This window comes from Pararge aegeria, chromosome 7 (genome assembly GCF_905163445.1).
Source record: "Pararge aegeria chromosome 7, ilParAegt1.1, whole genome shotgun sequence".
NCBI lineage: Eukaryota > Metazoa > Arthropoda > Insecta > Lepidoptera > Nymphalidae > Pararge > Pararge aegeria.
Window position 1 is genome coordinate 8151394 of NC_053186.1, and position 17305 is coordinate 8168698.

The window sequence follows — 17305 nt, forward strand, 5'->3', positions numbered from 1 at the left end:
CCATGTAATACCAAGTCTGTTACATCAGTATTTCGTAGTTAGCTAACATAACAACATCTTATAGTGACCATATTAATATTAAAAAGCTAAATATGTTTAAATAAAATAGATTGACTCGGCCATTGCATGAAAACACAACGTATCTCACAAGCAATTCAAATTATCCATATTGTATTAAATAAGTCCACCAATACGCACTGGGCCAGCGTGGTGGACTACGGCCTTAACCCCTTATCAATGTGGGAGGTGACCCTTGCCCTGTAGTGGGCCGGTAATAGGTTGATATGATGATGGTGATAATTATTAAATAAAATTGTTTAGTTCGATTGCTAAGTCACTATTACATTTTAACAGAAATATAATTTAATACACGATTTAGCTAAACATAGTTTCAAACTTCCTTAGCCTTCTATTAATATTAATAATTTATAACTAAAATTATTTTCATAAAAGGTAACAACGAACACTTTTAGACTAAACAGTAAGTATGTAATATGCATCAAAGCATACCTCACCCTTGTGGGCCGTACACCGATCATACTAAATTACTTGTAACATTAAGTAGACGCGAACGACGTCAAAACAATTGCACCGTGCGTGCTTATACGTCGCAACAGATGTGCGTAAACGCGAAATACGATGCGACGGCTCCCGTGTACGGGCAAAAGTGTAGACATTTTTGAATGTTATGGAAATAGAAAGCGTGTTATTCAAAATCAAGTATAATGGCACGATCAAAAGGGCTCTTGCCACCATAGATGTTCCTGCTCTCATTGAGCCATTATGAATAAGCCGGGATGACGGTAAGAGACATGATGGATTGGCGCTGGTTCCCTAGAAACCTGGACGGGCGCTTTTGTTCAACGCAACATGCGTTGATACATTGGCCTCATCTCCTATCCGGGATATAGCACCAAAGCTCTAGCTCTAATAGAGAGATAATATTTTTTCCCTTTACAGGGGGGCTAAGTGCAAAAAACTCTTGCGAGACATTTCACCGCGGTTGTCCTTGAAAGTCCTTTTCAGTAATTATTTTGGTTATAAGTGTTATTGTAACATTATGATTTAAGTAATTTGATCAACTCTTTCACATAATATTTTTTTAAAATGTTAGTAAGTTTTTGTCTCGAAAATTTTAAAATTTTAAAATAAACGAATTTCATTCCACAAATTCACATCTTTGCCAATTCTTCTGTGATCTTCGTTACGGTACTTAATAACCAGTCAACAATCTCTTGTGTCATTATAGCACAAACATTTTTCGATGCCTTAAGGCTGTATAGGTATGGTGACCTCGGGTAAATTCATCACCAAATTTGCCTTCTTAATAACAACAATGTTTTATTCCGCAGGAGCCAATGACGACAATGTTCCTGGCACTACATGGTGGCAAATTCGACCATCCTAACCGATTGTTTTCATCCATCGCACTCTCGTGGAAGAACTGCCAGCGAGACACTTCTGATGTTAAGGTTAGTCCCATATTTTAGTGACGAAAAGTCATGAACCTGACTTCTATCTAGGAATATCGTGACGGGATCGCTCTAATCTAGAGATCGTGATGTTTTGATAGATCAAGGATCAAGGTTAGTTAATCAAGCTAAAATATGTGATTAACTAAAATGAAACCTTGAAGAGGAATCAATTGGTCTTTTTCGTTTTTACACTACACTGACGATAATTGATGATAAAATGCAGGTGATTTTTAACATCCCTCGCTTTAACCTAAACTAAAAAATTCTGGTATAACAAGGCCTGCAATTTTCTACGAGTTAACCATTCAAGGTTATGTCTAGTTATGACCACTCTAGACACTTGGGTTGGTCAACGCAGGGCTACACTGATTGTACCGGTCTTGCTGCTACTTGACACGGGTTTACGCCGTTTGTTTAATCTAGCAAATGACAGTATAATTTTCATTACTGAAACCAAATTCCCATCTGAATTTAACTTTTAGGCACATAAATTAATTTAACATTCAAACTTCTCTTTCAGGAGCTGATACCAGAACTGTTCTTCCTACCGGAAATGTTAGTAAACAGCTCGGGGTATAAACTGGGCATACCAGACTCACCCTCGGGAGACGTCATCCTTCCGCCATGGGCTTCCTCTGCTGAAGAATTCGTTAGGATTAACCGCATGGCGCTGGAGTCTGAATTCGTGAGCTGTCAGCTTCACCAGTGGATCGATTTGATCTTTGGTTATAAACAAAGAGGTAAGATTTCAAGAAAAAGCGTTAAATATCACACGGACTTTAAGAACATATTTTTAACTTCCTTTCCTTTTTAGGGCTTTAACATATAGTACTTTCCTTGGAAAACCCTTTAAACAGTCAGTTTTTGCTATCCACAGGTCCCGAAGCAGTGCGCGCGACAAACGTATTTTACTACCTCACATATGAAGGTGGAGTTCGATTAGACCAAATCACAGACCCAATAACCCGGGCAGCAATAGAGGACCAGATCCGAAGCTTCGGCCAAACTCCTGCGCAGCTTTTAAGTGAACCCCATCCACCGAGGGCATCCACAATGCATCTGGCACCATTGATGTTCGCCGCGGCACCCGATGATGTCTGCTTGAGACTGAAGCTGCCTTCCAATGCAGCTGTGGTTCATGTATCGGCGAATACTTACCCGCAGTTGGCTATGCCCGCTGCTGTGACTGTAAGTGATCTTTTATTGTAACACTTAACGAATGACTGACGTGGGTTGCTTGAAAGAAGCAGAAGTTCACTTTTTTGTATTTTATTTAAGACTTCCCGAAGTTTTTTATACACTAGAATAAAAATGGAATTCCATTTCACGTAAAGTGAGACAAAAGATAAGCTAGATTATCTGCCCTTCGGTCAAACAAGACATAAGCTAGGTGACTCCTTGTAACCTGTCTGTAAAAGCCCCTTCGAAATCGGTTTAGCTGTTCTGAAGATTCGCTTATAGGGCTAAGATGCGCAATGCCTCCTTTTTTCTCGTTCAATTTCTATGAAGTAAGATAATCTCGTAACACTTAAAACCAATTTAAACATTCCATTCAAGAATTGTTGTAAAGTGTGTGTACATAAGTCGATCCTCGGCCCCCTTGAAAGGAAGCCGACGAAAAAAAATTTTATATTTAAAAAATAAAACTTAATCTTTACATTTTAAAATAAAACTAAACTTTAACATTTCTATCGAAGAAACATAACAAAATTAATTACCTTACTAACTGGCCAAGTAAGAATTTCAGTTGTCACATCTAGTTGTGTATGAATCCATGTTACCTTGAAAGGAAGCCGACGAGGTCTATCTCTGGCACGCACCTCTAACATATCAGATAATCAGAGTAGCCTACTACAGAGTTTTGAATATAAGCAATTAAAATATCGCTTTGCTTTAGCGGTGAAGGAAAACATCGTGAGGAAACCTGCATGCCTCAGACATCTGCATAATTTTCTCGAAGGTGTGTGAAGTCTACCAATCCACACTTGACCTAATAGTTTTCTATAATGTTCTCCCGCGGGGTGTGGATTCCATAGGCCTAAACTCCTGTCATTCTGTATTTTGATAATGATGATGTGTAAAATAAATTATAATAAGAATAAATACTAAATATACTACGACAACACAAACATCGCCATCTAGCTCTAAAGTAAGCGTAGCTTTTGTTATGGGTACTAAGATGACTGATGAATAGGATACATAAATACTTTTAATATACATATCAACACCCGGACACTGAAAAACATTCATGTTTGTCACCCAAACATTTTCCAGTTGTGGGAATCGACCCTACGACCTTGGACTCAGAAAGCAGGGTCGCTGCTCACTGCGCCAATCGGCCGTCAAAATTAGTGACTACACACAAAATGTATTGCAGGAATTGTGCTAGAAAGAATGCCTAGAATGCACTACTACTTACAATATAAATAAAGGAATAAATATGGAGCGGTGTTTATTATAACATTTTAATTTGTACATAGGTAAGCGCGGCGCGAGCGTTTGCAGCGCACCGCTGGGTGGGTGGCGGCTGCGCGCACTCCGCTCCCGCGAGGCATGCGGACCACCCGCCACCTCACCACCCACTGCTCATGGACCCTGTGTGGGGTAAGGGGATTACCACCCAATTAATGTAGAAGTTCCACTAGATTCTAGACGTCTCATTTTTATTTTTATACCTTTAACTTCTGCATCCTAATATTGAAGTTTTTCGGTCCTGAAGGCGTAGGTAGTTGCCGATATAATTACAAGCAAATTGACGCTTAACATCTATGCCTCAGGTGGATGTACATACGAGTAGGGTGGCACTTTGTAGCACGTAGGATTCCCTGCGATTGCATTCCCTGCGACGTGTTGCTGTGTTTAAAGGCGATGATTGGATTTTCCACTTACCCTCACATGGACCGACAATAATGATTTAAAAACTCTGTTTAAGTAAACGAAGTGGTTGAAACACACAAGTGGTTGGTTTGTTGTGGGGCTTGAATCCATTAAGAAGTCAAATGTCCCCCGATAGACCTATAGACGAGAGTAAGGGTTTCACGTGCGTATTTACCGCACTTTCGGAAGTTCTTGACCGCCCCTCAAGCGAAGGTCACGAATTTGGATTTTCTAAAAAAAAAAATGTTCATAACTCTTTTTTCACAAAACCACTTTAACACGCAGTATCAAATCATTACTGTCCTTTTCAATAATTATTTATTCACACATAATCGTCAGTAAATATAAACAATATTTACTCGGATGGACTGTTAATAACAATATGAGGCCATCTATGACGTGGTGTGACGTCAACTAGTGAAGAATTACAATTGTTGACTGTTTTCATAGCGGCGGGCGGCGCACAAGCACTGTCACGTCGTCAGCTGGGCGACAACTTCTCGCAACGAGTGCGCGCGCGCAGCAACTGTTTCGTGACGACAGTAGACTCGCGATTTCTCATCGCCGCCGGCTTTTGGGACAACAGCTTCCGCGTGTTCTCTACAGAAACTGGTAACTAATGTATTTTTTATATAAATACATCATAATTAAATTATTTTACTGAAATGTTTTACTTTACTATTTTGGAATGAGAGTACGAAATTTTAATTTTAATTAAATTTGGAATTTTGAATTTTTTGAAAGATAAAAACGCTTGCTTATGAATTGCTCTAACTTCATAAATTAATTTCAAAACTCCCAACTAAGTTGTTGGTGTTCTTATTGTACGCGTTTGGAATCCTCCTAGTTTTAAGATAACGAATGTAGTTATCCCAATCGCCTGATAATAATGGTAATTTTCGTAAAATTCCTCACAAAAACGCTCTAAAAGTACAGACACTTATAAAACGTTTTTGACTATTAAATTTGAATTGGATTATACATTATTATATGACATTAAATACGATTTAAAAAATACTTACTTGTTTTTTTTTTCAATATTGTAGTGCCACTTTTCAGACACGTACAAATTGTGTGCCTTTATCATTAATAAGCTTGTGTGGTACTCCCATAGTAAACAAACTTTAATACAATGTGAAAATATTTGTTTTCCAGCAAAAATAGTACAAATAATATTTGGTCACTACGGCGTGGTGACGTGCGTATCGCGCTCCGAGTGCAACATCACGTCCGACTGCTATATCGCGTCCGGCTCGGAGGATTGCACTGTATTGTTATGGCACTGGTAAGTACGCTCACAGAAATTACCTTGCGTTTGTTGTTATATTAGTCGCGTATATTAGTTTTGCATATTTTGTTTATAGACTAGCGCCTGACTACAATAAAAATGATGGTAAGTAATGACGCAGCCTAAGATCGAGCATTCTTGTCTGTATAGGCTGAAGGGCATTCCGAAATCTTTGCGATGCGTGCAAGCTATGAGGAAGCAAAGTGTCAATGGGATATAATCTACGTAACGAGGCAGATCTAATAATCCTCTGTAAATCAAATACTTATACCTTAAGAATTAAAACTTCAACAACCACTTCTCTATTTCATGTATATATTCATTTATATTTTTATTTTCTATAAATAGCCGACTCAAAAACATATTTTCTTTTAATTCAGGTCTGCCCGGCATGGAGGAATAGTGGGTGAAGGTGAGACCCCCGCACCCCGTGTCACCCTGACGGGTCACGACGCTCCTCTGAACGGCGTGCTAGTTTCAGCTGAACTTGGACTGGTCATATCCTCATCAGTCAGTAAGTAGTCAATTTATGCTACCAAACAATTTGGATTACCATTCATCTGCCTTAATGTATTTTTAGACAGTTAGCTGCATTATTAGTATAGATAAAATATACATAGCGCATATCGGCATCTTTAAAATCAAAATCTTTCTTACTAATTGTCGAAGATTGTTGATGGCCGATGATTTTAGCAACTTAAAATCCTTTTTCCGACACGTTAAAATCAAAAGATGTGGAATAAAATTGTAAATCATTACAATATCTTGCCTTCATACAATTTGATCTTGACTCTCTCCAAGTTTTTGCGGATCTGCGGTGCCAATAATGGATATAAATTAAGTCGAAATATTTATCGTTTTAAAAGCTTTAAATTTAAATTCAATCCAGTACGTTAAAAGTTGGTTATCTAACCTCATTATTTCGCCTCCAGATGGCCCAGTGCTAATCCACACAACGTTTGGCGAACTGCTCCGTTCTTTGGTCGCCGCAGAGGGTGTGACAGGTCCCCAGCAGCTTGCGTTATCGAGGGAAGGAGTGGTCGTTGTGGCGTACGCGAAGGGACATTTAGCTGCGTTCACTCTGAACGGCCGACGGTTGAGACATGAGACACATAACGACAACTTCCAGGTAAGTTCTGCTACAAGAACCAGGATAATAATTGTAGGGTCTAATCTTAATATATAACTTAACACCTTATTCTAATTTACCAATAACAATTTGAACATACGCACATTCATGCACCTACATTTAGGATCGTACCACCGGAAGATCATAACTCGCCTACCGCCCCCTAAAATAATTATTCTTTTTCTTTCAGATTAATTTACCTACACTGTTGTGTACTCGTAATGTTTTGAGTTTTTATTTAGGCTGCATAAGCTAGAACCAAATACGAGACTGCACAAAATGATTTGGTCCAAAAAGTTATTGCCTTTTAGGATTTTTTAGCAGTCAATCTCATCTAGTGGATTGTGATGATGTAGTCTAAAGATAGTAGCTGTTAGGAATATGGCAGTTATGTTACCTTATAGGTAGCCTCGTAACGGAAAACTAAACCGCTGGTCGTATCGTAATATGTTCAGCAGAAATTCTTTGCCAAACAGTATGAAAGATCAGTGAAAGTCAAAAATTGATCACTGTTGATTGTTATCAGAACTGAGGTGTGCATTTCAAAATAATACATGTTATAGCATTAATACATAAAGTGTTTTTTTTTCAGTGTCTTGTGTTATCGCGTTGTGGGGAATACCTAGTATGCGGCGGCGACGCTGGCGTAGTAGAAGTCTGGCGTGCGTTCACGCTTGCTCCACTATATGCCTTTCCGCCGGCTGGAGCTCCGGTGACCAGTCTAGCGCTTTCACATGACCAGCGGTGAGTACAGATCAAACTTGTCCAACGTTGGCTCTTGGAGACATTTTTGCATCAAAGCATGACATGTGTACCAATCGATGAAATCGACGTTGAAAAATAAAAAAAAAATATGGAAAATAAACGATCACACGGAACAGACGATGAATAAATAATGCGCCTGGTTACAAAGCGGTCCTTTCCAAAATTTTGCCAACAACATTGGCAAAATGTTTACACTGCGAGAGAACCAATCGTTTCCTGATTTAAAAAAGTCTCGAAGTCAGCCGGGTATTTATTCTGATCGCGTAATACCTACCATGCAATCTGTTAATGATTATATAACGAATCAACTCGGCCGTCCGAAAAGGCAACGGTAACGCCAAGGCAAAAGGTACGGTGGTAAGGAGTACTGGATCCCCAGATGTCGCCTGCGATATACTGTTTAGGTTTGCTTGCGCGCTTGTACTCTCAATGAGAATGCAAAATAGTTGACTCATTATTATATTGCCTTATTTTGACTTGACTTACTATTTCTATTTTAGTTTTACTGACAGCTGGTTGGCGCATTTGGCGGCGACTCTGCTTTCTGGGTGGCCATGGGTTCGATTCCCACAACTGGAAAAAGTTTGTGTGATGAACATGAATGTTTTTGGCCGGTGTTTATCTATATTCATAAAAGAACAGGCTGCGATTACTTTGGGGCTAGATTGCGAGTGCGTTTTGTCGTAGTACATTTATTTATTTTATATGCTATGGTACACACTACTTCGTGTGAAGTCTACCAATGCACACTTGGCCAGCGTGGTGGACTTCTTCATATTCAGAAGAGACCCATGCCCTGTAGGGGGCCGATAATAGTTTGAGGATGATGATTACTTGGTTTATTTATACCCAATCTTTTCATTAATTAGATTGTTTTGGACTTTTCATTATGTAAAATTGTTTGTAGGTTCCTGTTGGCTGGACTGGAGAACGGCTCGCTCGTTGTGTTCCACATAGACTTCAACAGATGGCACCACGAGTACCAGCAGCGTTACTGAGGCATGGAGTACCTTAGCTTTAGCGTTTAGAAACCATCGCAAGACAATTCACATTAATAATTCACGAATTACGGTTTTATTTCATAGAGGATAACTTTTCCATATGATTGTCTTATAATGCCACTTAACTGGTAACTGTGCCTCAGCCGAAAGCATTTATTAAAACTTAAACTTATCATCATTGAAATAAAAACCAAAATTTGTTTGTGCTTATTTGACGTTTGTAAACCGTGTTGTCTATAGTTGTCAATATGAGCGGCGAAATTTTTTAAATTTCAAATTTCCTCCATATTTGAATCTGCGAGAACAGATAAAAAATAACGCGTTTTACATTCGAAACAGAAAATATCCAAGATAATGTAAGAGTAATAATGGATTCTCAAGATAATTGAAATTTGAAATAATTTAAAATTTTTCGTGAAATATTTAGGTTTTAAAATAATTGCTAAAGCTTGTATAAGTTGTACTTAGTAATTTGCGTAAATATAATAATATTGAATAATAGTATATATTTATATTTGTTTCTTCGTTATTGATATGGCTACTTAATACATATAATATGAATTAAATTACATAAAAATAATTATAGACCATGTGCTTCAACTTACGTAAAAAATAAATTAATCAATAGTAATTCCTTTATTTTTCAACACAACGCCGCTATTCTTAAGGCTTTCTGTACGAAAAATAGTATAACTTTATTAAATAAATCGATCAATGGTGAAGAAGTTTGAATAATAATTTTTAATAGTTTAATATATTATAGAGATAGATAAATGTTGGGGATGTTTAGCATTCATTTCTATTAAATTAAAATGTATTGATATAAGATGCAGCAAGTAATTGCGCTGGTATGTAGATAATAATTATAAAATAATAAAATATTTAAGTTTATAGTTTGACATTCCAATTTTATTTATAAAATGTTTTTATTTGTATAAATTGTATTTTTTATTTTATATTATAATTTTAGTGCCATAGTATTATTCAGCATACTTATATTCGCCATTAGATCTCTTCTTGACGTCCATTATTAGGAGATTTTTTATGTACTTAATTGAAATCATTTACTTATTATGTGCAATATTAATTTTATTATTTTTAATCATTATTATGATCATTTACAATTGGCATGGTGTTTATGGTATTGTTGAAGTATTATATTTAATTTTAATTCATTTTTAAAAACATTCCAATGGTTTTATTTTCCTTATTATTTGGTGATGGGTAGCTTTAGTACTTAATGAAATTGACTAATATTGTTGTACTTAACATCTTTTTTTGGTTTTTATTAAATGGTCATATTGACTTACGTTGCATTTTATTTATTTTTTCCTTATTTTGACTCATTTTTGCGTAAAATAATTAATTCCATGTTATTATTACTTTAGTGTTTTTCTTTATCTTTTCTTTATTGCTGATCAAGTTAGGACTTTTAAATCAGCGAACGAAAAAAACATAGAAAAATAACTACTGTTAAAAAATAACCCATAGAAAATATAGCCATGGTTTTAGGGGTATATGTAGTGCGCCCCGCATGCGTTTATTTTGCTAGTCAATTCTGACAGATTAACTGCCGGCCAATAACGTTTGTTCCTGTCCTGCATGGCATACAGAAGAACCAATCGTGTATTTTGCGATTCAATTCAGGTGCGTGCGCATGTAGACTCATTGGTACCCAATTTAAATGACAATTTGGTACGAAAGGTGACTCTTTGTTTTTTTCTCTCGCTGACTGAACTGGCGGTATTTTATCAAAAAAGAACCGCAAACTATACTGCCATCTGCCGAGCCCACAAGACAAAAGTTTTTGATACTAGACTTAAAATATCTTACCAAATGAATTCTTATGACGAAATCTTAAAAAATACTGAGAAAATGTACAGTGAGAGTAAACCGTCTATTTAAAGACTAAATATACGCAGAAATCCTTGAAAACAGTATTTACCCTATTGATCAGTAGTTAAATATATAAACAAAGAAGGCTTCGGTGACTTCGAGTTAACAAATCTTGGCAGAAGTTTAAACTTTTTTTATTACACTGCACTAAGTATTTAATATATTTATATCATTTTGTCTTGTGGTGTCGACTATTTCATGTTTCACTAATTTATAAAATGTCATTAAGTCTTAGGAGGCATCTAGAGGATATTTGTAATGTTAATTCTAATTAGTGTGGTACGGGACTCCATACCAGAGAAGATTATTACGCGATTGTACTTAATGTAAAAGAGCATATTGAAAACTATATTTTTGCATCACCACACCGGCACCGCTCCTTCCGTTCTGTGATTTAGGCTTTAAACTGCACACTAGAAATAAAATGTATCTTCTTAATATCTATCTGTGCCAAAACTATTGTAAAATATATGGGGTAGTTGCGTAATGCACTGTAACTCAATTAGCATTCAGACATTTTGATTTTTTTTCACTTTCGCGGGTTAATTTACAACTGTCATACGCCAGTTTTTTTTAATAACAACTTCACGCACTGGGGCTCCAGTCCTCTTGAGCCTCTGACGAAATAATGTTTCATTATTTGCTAGTGCATTACGTTGTTACTCCCGCATTCATTGAGAGAAAACAGTTATAGTACCTATGGATAAAAAAAAAATTATTGATCTGCCTTCATTGCCATTGCTATGTGTACGCACCTTGTTTAGGCTAAGAATATTGAAATCTTTTAATAATAATCTAGACAATTCTAATTACAAATTCTCGTAGTATCTTCTAGAAAGTTGTAAAAATATCCCCTGAACCCTTGTCTCACGTCCTACTGTAGTGTCTATTCTAATAGAGCCCTAATGTTACCTACTCGTTAGCGCGTTAGCAATGTAGTTAAACATTATTCTTATGATAGATTTATCGCAGTTTTGTTTTTCTTACATCTTCATAGAACGCGTCAAACATTTAAGTGTTACTTTATTCCGCGTCACACTTGATTTCAAATTCATTCCAACCAAAAACAAGCTGCATTCTTTAATGATAATAGCGCTCATTCATCCGCAAGCACGCAAAAAAAAAACACGCTACACGCAATTCTGTCCATTAAGGTAAGTTATCTATAAGATGCGAGAGTAAAAATAGACTAATATAAGATTTATTATTTTTTAGCTTCTAAGATCACCTGTATATTTCGACAACCACTGTCCTGTCCGTTTAGCTGTAAGCAATTTCAATAGGTACGCATTGATTTACGATTTATTCGCAAGAAATAATATAGTACCGAGTAAAAAAGTAAATTACATAATTTTTTACTTAGCTTTTTGGTGTGGCACCCGCGTTATACGCTAAAGCTAAAGTTTCACGCGTACAGTCGCATTTTATGCTTCAGTAGATAATTTAAAAAAAAAAATCACATTTAAATAAGAATTTTGTACTAATTGCCAACGGATGTTTTGCACGGCAAACAGATAGATCGAGTTTGCCGATTATCTCTAATATATTTGGATTAGAGCAGGCTTACTTTTCAACTAAGAAATGTTTAACATCTTGTACAATCACACTAAGCAACTGAAATTCGTGCTATGCCATGTCACATAGGTAATGCCACGCAAACGCCACGAACGCGCTCGCTGGCTTAGTGTGCATGTACCATAACAGAATGTCTAGTTTAGTAATTTACCTATTTATTAATAAAATGTTGTTATTATGAGTATATTAGTCAATGAAACATAGTCTAGAATAATTTGTAGAATCGTAGTTGCTATTATAGATTATTGAACGGGATAATGCAAAGGTTGTTGAAAATATTAATTTTTCTTAATCGTCACATATATTTAGCTATATATAAAATTTAATCCATTCACTTTTGACAATTCATATTGTCGAATAGGTATACAAATATATTTTAGTAGATTATTGGTTTACTGTTATTAGTGTTTGTCGAATTTATGTTGTTAAATGTGTAATTTGTAAAATATTTTCACTTAACTAATGCCAGAGATTGTCTGTAGCTACAGTAATACTAAATCAATTAAATACTTACTGTTCAATTGTTAGAATTTGTAAGTCTTTTTACTTTCCGGAGCAATTTCTGCATCTACAAGCACATGCGTTTTTAATAAATTACATGAGCTTTAATTTAAAATTAATGCAAGCACAAATTTTCCATACATTTGTGCCTGTTACAATCGACTTGTAATTTGTATAATATTATATTTACCATCAGTCTCCATTTTCTCAAGTTGTTTTTTATATATAATAAATATATATTGCTTTCCATGTTTTTCCAATGTTAATCGAATTCCAAAGACGTAGGTATTATACAGTTTAATTTGCATTTAAATTTAAAAATATTAAATGAAATTATATTAATGTCCACAGTAAATTGTTATGCTAAGTATATGGTGCGTTTGTATGTAATGGAATGATCTTAAGTAATAAACTGCATTGAGTAAACAATACTTATTTTTATTTTTACAACTTACCTTTATCTTAGCCAACATAAGATGGATCAAATAATCGTCTGACAGCGTTAAAAAATTAAGAATGATTTAAAATTGGTATACCTACACCATATTTGCAATTTTTATACAATGGCATATTGTAAATTATTCTGAATTCACTTATGAATATAAATGTATATAATAAATAATTAATATTAACTTTATAAATTTTATAAGTTATTAGGCGCTTCATACAAGATTTAGGACCAATAGATGTAGGATTTCCAGACGAGGGAACGGGGAGAGTAGCATACTTCGTACGCTACTCTCACTCAATGCTCCATCCCATCCATCCATTACAGGATATTATGGTACAGAGGCTAAGTTATTTAAAATTAACTATGAGGAATCTGCTACCGCTCCGCAATTAATAACACTATGCAATTAACGCACTAATCTAATCCAGAATGTTCTTAGCGATTATTAAATATAACATCAATGCTTTCCTTTTCTTAATGTAGTTCTGTAGTCTCTTGTAACTGGATAATTTGGATTTGATCGATTATTAATTTTGAGTGAGCGTATCCATGGCTACTACTTAAAAGCTACAATAATGTTCTAGAGTGGTATGGGGCGAGTACAAAAGAGTTTAATATTGCTACGTGATAGATTATTATGTTTTATTTTAGTTTATATATTTTAATTCCCAGATATATTTCTATTAAACATAATGAAGTATGATTATACATCTAACAACACTTTAGCTCTCTAGTATTACAATGAGTATACAAATCATGCTATCCAAAAAGCAAGAAGGTAGAGTTGATCTAAACAAAATAAAAAAATAGGTTGACATTGACGTCTATCTTTAAAAAAATTGTCTTTTGAGTTGTCCGCTCTCTTTGCAATCATGGCGGTGACCAGCATTTCTAAAAAGCGAAAAGTATGTTTGAATTATGTGCCTAAATAATGAAATACAAGTTTTCCATTATCATTTAATACCATACGGATGTGTATCACAGCCCATTTTCTAAATATCAAAAGTGTATTTGGTGATGTTAGTGGATTTGTGAGACGGTGGTGTTTTACTTTTTTACTGTTTTCTATAAATCTTTTGCATTTTACAAGCCAAATTAAACATATTCGGCACCTTGATCATCCTTTTGTAAGATTCTAAGTGGTATAAACTGCGTAATATCGTAACCAAAACATAACCTATCGTCGTATTACAGTTCGTCGGCGACGGAGTTTTCAAGGCGGAATTAAACGAGTTCCTTACTCGGGAGCTGGCTGAGGATGGGTACTCCGGTGTGGAGGTGCGTGTCACCCCGACGCGTTCGGAAATTATCATCATGGCAACGAGAACACAGAGCGTGCTTGGTGAGAAGGGCAGAAGAATCCGCGAGTTGACCTCCGTAGTACAAAAGAGGTTCAACATTCCTGAAAAGTCCGTGGAGCTCTACGCTGAGAAGGTGGCTACGAGGGGTCTGTGCGCAATCGCTCAGGCTGAATCTCTCAGATACAAGCTTATTGGAGGTCAGTATTGTTTTAACACTAATCTTATTTATACTTCAAATGTGAAAGTGTGTTTATTCATTGTTTGTTTGTTCTTCATACACACCCTAAGGAAGCAACCAATCAACTTTTTGGGCAGAGAACTAGTTGAAAGAACGAACTGTCACAGACTTCTTTTTATACCAGAAAAACAAACGACTCCTACGGAATTTGTAAAAACGAATAAACGTGGATTAAGTAGGTGGGCAACGGCTAGTAAGAAATATGTTATGACTTCTCATATGAGATGATCAATCAATTGGATGTAGTTAAATGAAAAGCATCCAACCTACATAGAGGTAGTTTTGAGATATTAATGCCATTACAAATAAAAGTGGCACAACACTGCAATAGTGACGGCAGATTGGGGCAGTGGGCAGGAAGCCTGCTTTCTAGGCTGTGGGTTTGATTCCCATAACTTGAAAATGTCTGTGTGATGAACATGAATGTTTTTCAGCGTCCTGGGTGTTTATGTGTATATAATAAGTACTTGAGTATTTAGTCATCTTAGTACCCATAACACAAGCTACGCTTACTTGCGGGCTAGATGGTGTTGTGTGTATTGTTGTTGTAGTATAATTATAATTATAATAATTAGGTTGTTTTTAGACACTTTAAGTAGCAACTATTTTTAAAGAACTATTCCAATGTTATGTCCCATCAATTTGGGTGGCCCTATGCGTTGAATCCTTTTTGTTTAAACAATGTCAAATTATTTCTCAAATAAAAGTGGAAAATTAGTAGTATACATCAGCCAAAAAGAGGTTAATTATAAATTTTGAGTTACCAAACTGGTTATCCTAGAGATAGTTTTTATATGTTAAAATACATTTTTTTAAAGAATGCATTTAAAATTTGGAAATAGCCTTTGCAACAATGGTTGCATCAGCAACCATTTTGTATTACTGAGCAAACCTTCTGGCAAAGATCTTCTGCCATATATATGTATATCTATACTTAAATTATGAACCTTTGTGTTTGGAACTTCCATTTAATTGTGTTATATACAGTCAGTTTATTGAAGAATTAAAAGTTGCTGTATCCCAGGCACACATTGGTATGGCACTGGTTCAATGAAAACTGGTAAAATTACTTTACACAACAGTTTTACAATAACCTTATGTTATTAATATTTCCTATCACAAATTCCAGGTCTTGCTGTTAGGCGTGCATGCTACGGTGTACTCCGATTCATCATGGAATCTGGTGCCCGTGGCTGTGAGGTAGTTGTGTCCGGCAAGCTGAGAGGCCAGCGTGCCAAGTCCATGAAGTTTGTGGATGGTCTTATGATCCACTCTGGAGACCCATGCAATGATTATGTGAACACTGCAACAAGGCACGTTCTTCTAAGACAGGGAGTGCTTGGAATCAAGGTTAGTTAATTGATATTATTAAATTATATACATTAATTAAAAAACTGATTAAAAGGATCTAGATTTTTTTAAGGCATTATTCAATAAATGGCCTATTTTTCAATAACAATCTGAAAATTGACTTTAGGGGCGTTCTGTCAGATTTAAAATGAATGATAAAAGGTTACCATTGATAAATTTGCCTTAAAATAATTAGAAACTACTGCATTCTCCACATTATCAGGGGTTGTCAGCTTTCATAGCTGGTGGCCTAATATTCTGTGGAAGAGTAAACCAACTTGTTTATTGGAGGGTTTGTCTGTGCAAGCTCTTGTACGGTGCAAGTTGAACATTTTGAACTAACAAAGCTGACTTTGCACAACATATAACTTGAGGCTTACTGACTCAAAGCTTAATGTGTAGCTGAAGTATAATCCACTCGTTGAATACTACTGGCACAAAAATATAGAAATGTTTGTTTTAGAAATGCTTTAATTTCAGTTGAGTCAATGCTAACTTGATATAATGTTTGAACCAGCTGTCGGTCTACATGTTAAGATTCCTAATAGTAATCGTCTTTTGAGCTTTAATTTATCTTGTGCAGGTAAAGATCATGTTGCCGTGGGATCAACAAGGCAAGAACGGACCCAAGAAGCCTCAACCCGACCACATCCTGGTAACAGAGCCCAAGGACGAGCCGGTGCCGCTCGAGCCCACGTCGGACGTGCGACCTGTCGCGCCAACGCCGCTGGCCGCGCAACCTGTTCCCCCCGTCGCTTAGATTATAAGCTAACAAATAAAAAAATACTTAAAACTGTATTTGATGTTTAATTTTGATTTTTGAGTGAAGTTATTTGCCGAATACCTTGTCTTCCATCTAGCCCACACAAAGGGAGGTTTACGCCTTGCATTTAACCTACGACATGAAAAATCAATATTACTTAGAAGTGGGGAGTCAACTAAATTATGTATTATTTTACATAACAACATTTGATCTCTTAAATCGCGTCTTTTTTCTAAAGTAATTTCAGTTGCAGATATACCTACTGTGATCAAATACTAAATTACGACGTTTAATATAAATCAGAAATTTATTATAAATCCTTTCAATTGCATCAATGTACACATTATATTGCGGATTCCAGCATGCTGAACCAGCCAGCATTAAATAAAAGAACCAGAGTTGAAGTCTTCTTAAAATCCTTAATAACATGATAAAACCAAGCATTCCAAATGCCCTATTAGTAATTATATTTTTGTGCGATCTAAACAAGAGCTTGCTATCAAGTTGTACACCCAGGTCATGCAGCTCATCCACCCTAACAAGCTAGCTATTGCTTAGGTAATAATTAGTAATTATATGATTTATCTTTCTGGTAAAAGTAATAACATTACACTTCTTGACATTAATATCAAGAAGGTTGACTTTACAATACGTATTCAACGTAAAAAGATCTTGTAGGAGTTTACAATCACGAA

General features: G+C 35.8%; 2 protein-coding genes across 6 annotated transcripts in view; both read left to right on the forward strand.

The window, feature by feature from the left end:
- The window catches only part of LOC120624859 (neurobeachin), a 619299-nt gene extending 610238 nt beyond the window's left edge, over positions 1–9061 (forward strand). For all 5 annotated transcript variants that reach the window (XM_039891595.1, XM_039891597.1, XM_039891596.1 and 2 more), the window contains 10 exons: positions 1353–1472; positions 1996–2215; positions 2353–2663; positions 3956–4079; positions 4803–4964; positions 5508–5637; positions 6021–6154; positions 6573–6769; positions 7362–7513; positions 8442–9061. In XM_039891595.1, the coding sequence (XP_039747529.1) occupies positions 1353–1472; positions 1996–2215; positions 2353–2663; positions 3956–4079; positions 4803–4964; positions 5508–5637; positions 6021–6154; positions 6573–6769; positions 7362–7513; positions 8442–8532 (1641 nt within the window). In that variant the 3' untranslated portion in view covers positions 8533–9061. The remainder of the gene's footprint in view (positions 1–1352; positions 1473–1995; positions 2216–2352; positions 2664–3955; positions 4080–4802; positions 4965–5507; positions 5638–6020; positions 6155–6572; positions 6770–7361; positions 7514–8441) is intronic.
- A 4698-nt stretch (positions 9062–13759) lies between these two features.
- Positions 13760–16645, forward strand: LOC120625306 (40S ribosomal protein S3). The gene is made up of 4 exons (XM_039892329.1): positions 13760–13863; positions 14153–14456; positions 15627–15847; positions 16431–16645. The coding sequence occupies exons 1-4, from the start codon at positions 13831–13833 to the stop codon at positions 16605–16607; spliced, it is 735 nt and encodes a 244-aa protein (XP_039748263.1). The 5' UTR covers positions 13760–13830; the 3' UTR covers positions 16608–16645.
- Positions 16646–17305: the final 660 nt, after the last annotated feature.

Excerpts from the sequence above, each read along its gene's own strand:
- LOC120625306 (XM_039892329.1), top strand. The coding sequence starts at position 13,831 with ATGGCGGTGACCAGCATTTCTAAAAAGCGAAAA. Across the intron at positions 13,864-14,152 it reads GCATTTCTAAAAAGCGAAAA|TTCGTCGGCGACGGAGTTTT; the intron begins GTATGTTTGAAT and ends GTCGTATTACAG. Across the intron at positions 14,457-15,626 it reads CAGATACAAGCTTATTGGAG|GTCTTGCTGTTAGGCGTGCA; the intron begins GTCAGTATTGTT and ends CACAAATTCCAG.